Below are 12,043 nucleotides of genomic sequence, written 5' to 3'. Positions count from 1 at the left end.
AAACTTATCCAAATCAAGTCTTAGATTGCAGCTATGTATTAAAAAATTACCTTCATCCCAAAACACAGATCCCCAGCAACATGAGAACTGTACAAATTAAACTCACAGCCTTTTTAAGATGTAATTCACTTTGATTGTCACCAAGCCACATTATCTTAGTGAGTTGGTGATACAGACATCCTCAGTGTTTGGAATCTAAATTTGACCTTCAAAGATACAGCATGACTCTTTGATCATCTCTAATGCTTTTATTTTAGTTTAGAATTCCAGGGCAGTGTTCTGATGCTTGGATAAAATACAAACATCAGTTTGCTTTTTGCACAATTATTTAAAGCATTTTTACTGTGGCCTCAGTTGTTGTGCTAATTGAAGAGAAGCTCCTGAATGAAGCTGGAGATAAAACCAGACTTCACAAGAACCATTGTTTTCTGCCCGTACCTCCTATTTCCCTACCTATCATTAATATCAGCTATTGAGGAGAAAAGCATAGAATATACCTGTAAGTCTAAATCCTCTCCCTTTCTCTGACAAGTCAGGTGTAAAGCAGTGGGAAAGGGAGGAAGGCCACATCGGTAACACATTTGGGTTATGACATTTTCAAGCAAATAGACCAGAACTCACACTACGAGTGAATGTTGGCATCCAGTGCAATCTTCTTTGGGCGTGTAATTGCTCAGAAAGGAATTTGGGGGTCTACTTTTGTACTTGGTCTTCAGGACTTGTTTTTAAGCCATGAAAATAAAATCAGTCCCTTTACACTGTGGACCACCATCATGTAAGGTTTTTTTTATTAAAAACTTGGCAAGCCAGCTAACTTGGTAACTAGCATGAGCTTCCAGATGACTTTTTCTATTAAAGAAAAAAACAAAACAAAACAGGTACTCCATGGTGACCTAGCAGTTAAGGATCTGGTGTTCTTATTGCTGTGGCTTAGGTTTGATCTCTGGTCTGGGAACTTTTGCATGCTGCCGGCACAGCCCAAAAAACAAAAAAAAAAGAGAAAGAAACAAAGAAAAAGCCATCTTATGCAGTAGCAAGTATGTGACACCTCTGAGGCACAAAATAATGGAATTTAGAGCCAAAGTATTTTTGTGTATATGAAGCTTTGTTGGTGTTAAAACACTGGGGCAGTATTTGTTTGCTTTCATACTATGGTATATTTCATAAAGGAGCAGTCACATTTCCTTGGAGTCATGCTCATTATATCCTGTAACAGGTCATTGGGTTCTCCTAACTGGGAGCCATTGCTCACTTATTGCTGGGCAGACCAGGCCGTGTAATGACATCTTTGAGACTACAGCTGCTGATCCAGCTATTCTAAACAACTGACAATTTTAGAGAAGAAATGAATGGATTTAATTATTTTACTTTTTTTTCTTTTTTTTTTTTTTTTTCTTTTTAGGGCCACACCTCCAGCATGTGGAAGTTCCCAGGCTAGGGGTCTAATCGGAGCTACAGCTGCCAGCCTACACCACAGCCACGGCAACGCCAGATCTGAGCTGTGTCTGCAACCTACACCACAGCTCACGGCAACACCAGATCCTTAACCCACTGAGCGAGGCCAGGGATGGAACCTGAAACCTCACAGTTCCTAGTCGGATTCATTTCCTCGGCACCAAGACTCCCAATTACTATACTTTTTAATTATACTTTTTATATTTATATTATTAATTATACTTTTTAACTCTGATTTCTGCAGTTAGGCATAAGGAGACTTGTTACTTAAAACTAAGTTTTTTAAATTGAATTATTTATTTTGAAGGCTTTTTATGTACTGTTTCACGTTTTTGTTTCCTGCAGGACGGCAATGATTCGGATGAATTCATGTGAATGAGGAAAAGGACCTTTTAAAGATGTGAATTTAGGGACAGTTTTGATTTCATCTATATTCCCAGTCATAAAAAAAAAAAAAAAACCAACCACCAACCAAAATTCTTCCTTCATAATATTCTACAAATATTACCAACTTTGGAGTTAAAAAAAATTGTTCCCATATTGCTGTCAGAAAAGGATCAGATAAATATATATGTATATACAATATAGTTGGACTTGAAGACAGCATATAACTTTAGGAAAGTGAAAATATTTTTGCCGGAACATGTCTTGGTACCTCTTGAGAGCTGGCTGCCCTTGTTCTTGGAATAGACTTTAGAACAACTACGAAAAGTATTTCTGTTACTGTGGTCTGTCTCTGAAAACAGATGTCTTGAAAAGCTTCTCAAATTCTCAAAATAGCTACTTCTGTTAAGAAGAATGTATTGGTGAGCAGTGTAAGCAAACAGTCCCCTCACCCCTGATTTCCGGATTAGAGAAAAAAGCATATGGCAGAGTTCCCTGGTGGCACAGTGGTTAAGGATCTGGCATTGTCATTGCTGTGGCCTGGGTCACTGCTGTGGCATGGGTTTGATCCCTGGCCTGAGAATTTCTGCATGCATGGCATGGCCAAAAAAAAAAAAAAGCACATGGGTTTTGAAGGTGACAGTGATATTTTCAGAAGATTGCTGGCTTCGGTAATCATGTCCCATGGTGCCATATGCACTCTTCCTTTTTCCATTGAGGGCCTCTACCCAGGTACCATCAGACGTAAAGAAACAGAGGTAATCAAAGTTGGGCTTTTAGGGCAGTTTTTACGCGAGCACCAAGTAACCCCAGCAACCAGCTTCCAGGCTCTGAGTCACTTCTCATCCTTCCGTGAATCATTTTGATGACGTAGGTTACCTGATTTTTGTCCTGGAAATCAGCATAAAGCACAAGTCTATGTTGCAATTATGATTTTGGAAAGAATTAAGCATTTCGCACACCAGCCAAGTAGTTAGTTTACCTTGAAGTAGTATTTATTTTGAGTTGTAACCCCAGAGTTCAGATTTCTCAACTTAGTAACTTAAGATGTTACAGTCCCACTCATCTGAACCACCTGCTCTCCTGGGCGATTCTGAATAGAAGATGCATTTTTATTACAGTCTGTAAAGCAACCCCTGTGGAAAGAGACAGAACAAATCATGAAAGGGAAAGGCACAAAGTCTGCACGTCAGGAAGCAAACAGACTGACCTCGTAACCACACCCAGAGCTCTTCACACAGCATTCTTATTCTTAACCGTATTCTAACTCAGCACAAAGTAGCTCCTCCTGCAGATAGTCGGCCTGCAATAACACTTTGGAATGATGGTAAAATCGCAAGACTTCAGTGTTTCTATTTATCATCCCAAGTTGGTGTATGGGGTTGAACTGGAAAACTTCCTGACATATAACTTGGCCAAATTTTGAGGGGAGGGGGTATGGGAGGCAGCTCCAGAAATTTGTGTGTGTGTGTGTGTGTGTGTGTGTGTGTGTGTGTGTGTGTGTGTGTGTCTGATTGACATTCAGCCTGGAGTTCTGCTATTTGAAAATGTAATAATAAAGAGTCATTTTTTATTTGGGAGGACCTTGATATATGAATTCTTAGAATTTGTTATTCTCATCCCCAAGCTTGTTTTGGGGGTGATCAGCCTGTGAAAACCTCTTCTATCCTAGGCTCAATCTGGGAGGTTCTACAGGGGTAGTCTTCCTCCCCCACTGATAAATGTCTGCCTCCTGCCCGCGGGGTCCAAGCGTCTGACACACCCTTGCTGGAGTGTAAATTAGTAGATGTGCTACGGCCTACCCCCACTACTGTAGGCAATTCCTAAACGCTCCGCTGCCAACATATGAAATGGGGAGACTTTGCCTCTAGTACCACCTGTGTCCCCTCTGAGGCTTCTTTTTTTTTGGGGGGGGGGGTCTTTTTGCCATTTCTTGGGCCGCTCCCGCGGCATATGGAGGTTCCCAGGCTAGGGGTCCAGTTGGAGCTGTAGCCACCAGCCTACGCCAGAGCCACAGCAACCTACACCACAGCTCACGGCCATGCTGGATCCTTAACCCACTGAGCAAAGCCAGGGGTCAAACCCGCAACCTCATGATTCCTAGTTGGATTCATTAACCACTGAGCCACGATGAGAACTCCCCCTCTGAGGCTTCTGACAAGCTCCTCTGTATGCACATTATAGCATGTACAGGGAGAGGTTTTGAAGACACAGCAGTTATACTGTAGTGTGAGAGCTCCTGGGGTCCTCATTGGAAACATCTCCAGTGTTTGGTTTCAAATGTCCAGACCCCTGTTGTGAATCCCTAGCTCTGGAGCCTTTCCAGCTGCTCTGTGCTGCTCTCCCTCTCCCTCGGCCTGGGTAATGGGTGGGTTTTCCCCCCAGCTCCCAGGTTCCCAGAGGGAAGCTGTGTCCTTTTCAGGACATTGGTTCAGTGCCAACAGGTCAAAATAAACTGTTGCCGCTGAAGTCATCTCATATCTTGCTATTGGCATGTTTCCTCTACTTTCTATAGGAAAATTCCAAAGTGTTGGCATTTTCATGAGCTGCGTCTTTGATCAAATAGTCATCCATCCCGAGGATTTCTCTTTCCAACTCTGCCTCAGTCTCCCCACTCTGATCTGCCTGCAGGTGAAGTTCACCTTATTGTGTAATTTGCTGCACAAACTGCTTGGTTTTATTCCCATAGCTTTAGAATTCACTTCTTAAAATCCACTTTTGTTGACCTAGGGTCGTGATCTTTGGGTCAGGGAAGTTTGTCACAGTTCTTCCTGGAATAGGCTTTAGGAACTTTACCAAAATATAGAAGGTTTTGACCTTAGCAAAGTAGGCAATGAACTGTAGTTGAGCCTTTTCAATATCTTTTTTGTTGTTGTACTGTATTTTAACATTTTCTTTTTTTTTTTAGGGCCACACCCATGGCATATGGAGGTTCCTAGGCTAGGGGTCTAATCAGAGCTACAGCTACCACCCTACTATGCCACAACTACAGCAGCGCAGGGTCCAAGCCACATCTGCGACCTATACCACAGCTCACAGCAACGCCAGATCCTTAACCCACTGAGCGGGGCCAGGGATTGAACCTGCAACCTCATGGTTCCTAGTCAGATTTGTTTCTGCTGTGCTTCAACGGGAACTCCTGTATTTTAACATTTTCTGAAGCCTGGATTTGGGTGACCCTTTTAACTGTTCAATGCCAATGGTTTCCCGACTTAGGAAGGAGAGGAGAGTTCAGCTGCAGCCTTCCTGCCACATTTGCATCTGTCAGAGACCAGAAGCTCTTATTTTCTGGGCTGGAACAGGTTATGGGAACAACTGAGCAGGGTGGAATAATGGAAGCCTTTCCAATCGTTTTCTGAACGGTGGTGTTGAAACCTGCTTTCCTCTGTTTGATCTGAAGTACAGCGTTGTGAATAATAAATCCCATACTCAGAATGATCATAATGCAGTGAGTGGGCCACCTTTTGATTTTAAAGTAAACTGAAAACAGTCCAGTTGTACTCAAAAGTGTAAAATTAGAAACGTAAGTTTCAAGCTAAATGTTGACCTTGACCCATCTAACTCCAGCTCGGGAATGAGGATAGGCACGCCTGGTGCCTGAGCAGGCTTGAGTTCAAGCTGTGCTTAGTAAGAATGTAGTGTATCATTTCATAAATGATACGGATGATGCCACCACGCTGCCACATAGTCATCATGTTCTGGATGAATGATATATAAAATAAAAGTTGATAGTTTGAGAAGAACCAAGCGTGCATGTGGAATTCCACTTTACTTCTCCGGATGACTCAGTCTCACTAGTGGGATGTGTGTACTCATTTCAGGCAAATAGGAAGAAGCAGGTTCTTGGCTACCTGAGATGATGCCCTTCAAACAGTTTTGTTCCTTAGCAGGAAGAAAAGAACAAATTAGAGTAACAGGAAGAATGCCCAAGGATTCTAGGAAGAACAGAACCTGGGGGCCATGATATTTGCAAATGCCACAATTTGAATATAACTCAATTCTCTCTCCCCGCCCCCCCAACCATCCCAGTTTCTCGGGGTCTGCCTGAGATCCTGTCCTCCTAACTGGGGTGAAGTGCAAACTGCAGACCTGCTAGAATAGTGTCCCTAACAAATGTAATCGCTCTGGACCAGCATTCTGTTTATGGAGTCACCCCTTCTGTGGGAGCGCTTATTCTAATGTTACCCTGTGTTGGCAGGAAGTATTGGGACAAAAAGAGCCACTGAAACATTCAGGTTTCTCCCAGCTGTGAAAAGCATATTTGACTTCTTAAATGTTTTATTAGAGGACACTGGTTCTATTTTCACCAGATACCTGTGTCCTTTTGGTCTTTAACTGCCTTAGCTGCTAGAATTCTGGGGTTTAAGTTTTTGAGTAAATTAACCTATATGGAGAATGTAGGTTGAAGCCAGAATTTTCATATAGAAAATGTAGAGAGCTGTGTATTATACTTGGACTCGGAAGTAGACTGAAAATATAAATAGCTATCTCTCTAAGGCCATGTGTTAACCATGGCTTATTAGAATATACATCTCTGTTTTCTGTCTCACATCGATTGCTTTGTTTTTGTCTTGCTGATTTCAGGGTATCAGTTATTGGGAACCTTCAAGCTCTCCACCTTAGTGGTGGTGATTACAGTTCTGCCCTGGGCCAGATGAAATAAGAAACAGGTGTCTGGGTTGCATGCGCCAGTGGGCACTGACTTGGCATTTTTCTGCCTTAGTTGATAGACAAGGAATGGAGGTGGGGGAGCAATGAATGCTCACCCTAGAATCCTGTGTGGCTTTTGCTTGTTCCCAACCCTGGTGAGTGAGTGTCAGTGTTTAAGGCCAAAAAAAAAAGGAAGGAAGGAATTCTCCAGAGTCAGTATTGTTTTTCAATCCCACATCAACCCCATCCAGTAACCACTGCATTAAAAATATAAGACTAATGGCCTGACATTTCACATCCTGTCCAGATGAAGCCTCAGCTGCCTGCATTCTTGCTGGCATTTTGGTTCCTGCCTCAGCAGTTTGCCTTGTAGAGAGGGCACATTTGCTGTGATTTCTGGGAAGTGTTATGAGAACGGGATCTTCCAGGTGTTGAAGGCTAGCCTATTGATCTTGAATCTTTTTAGCTCTTGGTCAAATTCAGGGCCAACAGGTTAAAATTACAGACCAAAAAAGGTAAAGAGAAAAATATTATTTGAGGCAATGACCTTTTACCCAGCTCAACCTTGCCAGAATTATCTTCAACTATGAAGTCCCTAGCTTCCTTATATTATATCCCTTCAAAACTCTGAAATTTTTGCTTTTTGGTTAATGTGCTCAGCACCCAATGAGGTTTACGTAAATTATTTCCGGAGTTACCACTGTGGCATGACAGGATCCAAGATCGGTGGCATCTCTGAAGCACCAGAATGCCAGTTCAGTCCCCAGCCCAGCACAATGGGTTAAGGGATCCAGCTTTGCCGCAGCTGCACCATAGGTGGCAACTGTGGTTTGGATCTGATCCCTGGCCTAGGAATTCCATATGCTGCAGTGCAGTTAAAAAGAAAAAAAGAAAAAGAAATGTTCTGGGAGATCTAATTCTGGCTTGTCGGGTTAAGAACCCGACATCGTCTCCATGAGGATTTGGGTTCAGTTCCTGGCCCTGCTTAGTGGGTTAAGGATCTGGTTGTAGCTCTGATTCAACCCCTAGGCTAGGAACTTCCATATGCCATAGGTGCAGCCTTAAAAAAAAAAAAAAAATTCCCAAGCTAGAATTGCCCCTAGGGTGTTCCTGGTGGCACAGTGGGTTAAAGGTCTGATGTCACTGCTGTGGCACAGGTTTGATCCTTCGCTTGGAACTTCCACTTGCTGCAGGCATCCTCAAAAAAGAAAAAATTAAGAAGAGTCTTTGGAAAAGGATGGAAGTTCTGAAATAGGAAAGACTTAAATTTAGTCAAGGAAAAAGCTTTGCTAATGCTTATGGTTGGGGCATTTCCTTTTTTCTTCTTCTTATGGCCTTACTTGCAGCATATGGAGGTTCCAAGGCTGGGGTAGAATTGGAGCTGCAGCTGCCGGCCTACACCACAGCCACAGCAACAAAAGATCCAAGCCACGTCTGTGACCTATACCACAGCTCACACCAACTCAGGATCCTTAGCCCACTTAGAGGCCAGGGATCAAACCCCATAACCTCATGGATACTAGTTAAGTTTGTTACCACTGAGCCACAGTGGGAACTCCCAAGAGTTTACTTTTTCAACAAGAAAAGAGTTCATGTCCCCACCCGTTAGGCAAGGCCCTTGCATGGTCCCTCTCCTGCCACCAGGGAAAGCGTTAATGCCGCCGTGTTTAAGATGTTATTATTGATTAGGGCTTTGTAGTAGTAAAATCTTGCAAACAGGACAAATACATCGATCACCTGGGCTTTTTTCTTCCTCACGTCTGTCCAGACAACCAGCCATGTATCAGGGGTTAAAGACGTGAGGGAAATACATCTACCTTCCCTCACTTTCAGCCTGCGATTCTTCTTGGAGCTGTGAATTCTGCTGGCTCTCCTGGTTCCGAGTTGGGAAGAATGTTTAAAATATTTTCACTTACATGAATAGAAATTCAGAATTCAAAAGGTAAAGAAGGGCATGGATTTTTAAGGCAGTGAAACTACTCTTTGGATGATGTGGACACATGTCATTATACATATGTTCAAACCTGTAGAATGTCCAACACCAAGAGTGAACCCAACTGTAAACTGTGGACTGGGTGCTGATGTGTCAGTGTAGGTTCATCAGCTGTAACCAGTGTACCATCTAGTGGGGGATGTTGATGGTGGGGAGGCTGTGTGGGTGTGGGGGCTGGGGGGTACATGGGAGCTCTCTGTACCTTCTGATCAATTTTGCAGTGAACTGTTCTGAAAAAATAAAGTACTTAAAAGAAGAAAGAAAGGTAATAGAGTGATAAATGTTCCCAGTTCCTCTTCTTGGAGGCAACCAGTATTACCAGTTTGGGGTTTTTTTTTTTTTTCCCCTTTTTTCTTTTTAAGATTGCACCTGCAGCATATGGAAGTTCCCAGCTAGGGGTTGAATCAGAGCTGCGGCTGAGGTCTAGACCACAATCACAGCAACACCGGATCTAAGCCAAGTCTGCAACCTACCTCGGGGCTTGCATCAACGCCGGATCCTTAACCCACTGAGCGAGGCCAGGGATTGAACCCACATCCTTGTGGATACCAGTCGGGTTCTTAACCTGCTGAGCCACAATGGGAACTCTACCAGTTTTTGATTAAGGGCAGAATATCAAGGTCTGGACTCAGAGGAGCTCAGGGATTTTGCCTGCTTCTTGGCCTGGAGGTACACATGACTCAGTGAAGGGGTGTGGCTCAGCGCAGGAGTGGAGGGGAGGGGTTGCTTCTCTTGGCCTTTGCCTCCTGGGGCATTTATTTATGTCTTTTTAGGGCTGTACCTGCGGCATATGGAGGTTCCCAAGCTAGGGGTTGATCAGAGCTATAGTCACAGGCCTATACCACAGCCACAACAATGCCAGATTCGTGCCAGGTCTGCAGCCTACACCACAGCTCACAGCAAAGCCAGATCCTTACCCACTGAGCGAGGCCAGAGATTGAATCTGCCTCTTCATGGATACTAATCAGATTTGTTTCCACTGAGCCATGAAGGGAACTCCCGTTCTAGGGCATTTAATCCAAGAGTCACACCTGGCTGGGGCGTAGGGAAGGTTAAGAGTTCAGAAATGAAGAAGAACAGGAGGAGAAGCAGTGTTTTGATGTCCCCACCCACGAAACAACCCCTGCCTGGACACGGAGGTACAGGATGGGTTCTCAATAGACTTCTGTGTTCCAATTAAAAACAGAGTTCAGTGGAGAAGGAATAAAGGAAAAGAAGGAAGCTGCTTATTTTCAAATCTCAGTTTGTGCTGGAGATGGGGAGGGGGTGGGAACAGGACTGCCCTCAGGCTACTCAGGAGGTCAGCGCCCCTCCTCCCTTTTGATTCCCTCTCCAACCCGCAGCCCTGCTGCCTGAGCTACCTGGAGTCCCAGCGCCTCTTCTGATACCTCAGAAAGGATGGGAGAAGCGACCTAGCGTGGGTGAGGTCACGTCCAGGATAGTTGAGGAGAGGGAACCCTGCGCCCTTTCCACCCTAGTTTACCTTGAGGAGTGTGGACTTTAGGATGTAACTTAGCTCTTGTCTCTGTGATTTTTGATAAGTATCTTGTCCCCTCTGGACCTCTTTTTACCACTGGAAAAAGGAATAGGACTAGAGGAAGGATAAGAAACCCCAGCGTTCTAGGGGGCAGGTGAATGATGGGGATGAGGGCCATTGAGGTGAGGTGGGCAAGTGCCTGCACTCCACGTGTGGCTAGTTCTTCTAAAGGAGGCAGCTGCTGCTCAGCTCTAGCTGAGAATTGCCATGGGGAAATCAAGTTCTCAGAGACAAGCCAATGAATAAGTGATCGGTTGCAGGGGCTGAACTTGACAGGACATGGGGAAAAAAGTAGCTTTTTAATTCCACCTTCTTCAACAATGGTCTGATTTCCCTACACTTAGATTCTCTGACTTTCTGACCACTTCCCAGGATGGGAAGAGTTCCATTTTTCTTTTCTCTGTGTGTGTCTTTTTAGGGCTGCACCCATGGCATATGGAAGTTCCCAGGCTAGGGATCAAATCGGAGCTCTAGCTGCTAGCCTACATCACAGCTCACGGCAGTGAAGGGTCCTTAACCTGCTGAGTGGGGCCGGAGATTGAATCTGAGTCCTCATGGATACTAGCTGGGCTCGTTACAACTGAGCCACAACGGGAATGCCCACATTTTTCAATTACAGTTTACTTTTAGGTATTAAAAATTCTAGTCTCTGAGTTCCCGTTGTGGCTCAGTGAAAACGAATCTGACTAGCATTCATGAGGACCCAGGTTTGATCCCTGGCCTCTCTCAGTGGGTTAAGGATCCGGCATTGCCATGAGCTGTGGTATGGGTCGCAGGTGGGGCTCAGATCTGGCGTTGCTATGGCTGTGGCATAGGTAGCTCCAATTTGACCCCTATGCTGAGGGTATGGCCCTAAGAAGACCAAAAAAAAAAAAAAGAAAAAAAAAGTTCCAATCTTATGGAGAATAGACTTGTGGTTGCCAAGGTGGGGGGTGGGAGAGTGGGATGGACCAGGTTTTGGGTTAGTAGATGCACACTATTACATTTATAATAGACAAGCAATGAGGTCCTACTGTACAGCACAGGGAACTATATCCAGTCTCTCGGGATAGACCATGAAGGAAGCTAATATAAGAAAAGGAATGTGTGTATATGTATGACTGAGTCACTTTGCTGTACAGCAGAAACTGGCACAACATTGTAAATCAACTATATTGTAATAAAAACATGTAAAAAAATTCCTGTCTCAATTAAATCCAAACTTTAATCACAAATGGGATTCCACACTTCAACCCACCTCCTAATTCAGGTCTGATTCCTCACCCTGCCTCTTCCATCTCTCCCTGCTGCTCCCCTCAAGGGTCCCCTGCAGTCAGCTCCTCTAGGAGACGGGCAGAAGCCAGAAAGGTAGGTTTAAGGAGGGTCACCACTTGGTCCTCCTCTATAGGAGCCAAGGGAGGGGTCCTTTGTGACACTATGACCAAGTTGGGGGGCACTGTTGTAATCTGGTTATTGGTGTGTCTTACCGATAGAACGCGGATATACTCAACTACTTACCGCTCTCAGCTTTCAGACTCCACGAATATCCAATAGCAAATTGCATTTCATATCTGACTTTTAAGTCAAATTTCCAAGTGTGTTTATGGTAGCTCAACATTATTCAACATTGCTGGACCCTATCGGGCTGTCCGTTGCCCTCAGGACTCTGGTTAGAAGAGTTCTAAGATCTCTTCTAGTCATCATCTGTGAATTTATGCTTTGCCTATAGATTTAGCAAAAGCCACTGAAAGTCATGCAAGCTTTTCCCCTTATAGGAAGGGTCCCTCTGCCTAGGAATTCTGGGTGGAAGAGGCCTCCTGGAAATAAATGTTTTATCCTGAGTGAACACCTCCAGTGTCCTAAAGAAACAGGAGATGAAGGGAAGGGCCAGCAGGTGGCAGGAGAGAACAGTGCGGGGTCTCAGCTTCCAGCAGGTTGGGGTCCTGGTGTCTCTGGGAGCTTATACTATGTTCTTGCAGTTGGATGGGAGATTGAACACAGGACCTCAGGGATTCCTCCAGCACTGAGAATCTTGATGCACATCT

At 44.4% G+C, this 12,043-nt stretch overlaps 1 protein-coding gene across 6 annotated transcripts in view; it reads left to right on the top strand.

Moving 5' to 3' along the window:
• The window catches only part of CCDC25 (coiled-coil domain containing 25), a 39,411-nt gene extending 33,829 nt beyond the window's left edge, over positions 1-5,582 (top strand). For 3 of the 6 annotated variants that reach the window (XM_013990270.3, XM_013990271.3, XM_005657250.4), the window contains one exon: positions 1,801-5,582. In XM_013990270.3, coding sequence (XP_013845724.1) covers positions 1,801-1,830 — 30 coding nt within the window. In that variant the 3' untranslated portion in view covers positions 1,831-5,582. 6 annotated transcript variants of the gene reach the window in all.
• Positions 5,583-12,043: the final 6,461 nt, after the last annotated feature.

Source organism: Sus scrofa, chromosome 14 (genome assembly GCF_054392235.1).
Source record: "Sus scrofa isolate SSC_HxYL_T2T_F1_AM1 chromosome 14, Sscrofa_HxYL_maternal_Yorkshire_Landrace_v2.0, whole genome shotgun sequence".
NCBI classification, from domain to species: domain Eukaryota; kingdom Metazoa; phylum Chordata; class Mammalia; order Artiodactyla; family Suidae; genus Sus; species Sus scrofa.
The sequence above is the reverse complement of the archived record's forward strand: the minus strand, read 5'-3'. Positions and strand labels throughout refer to the sequence as shown.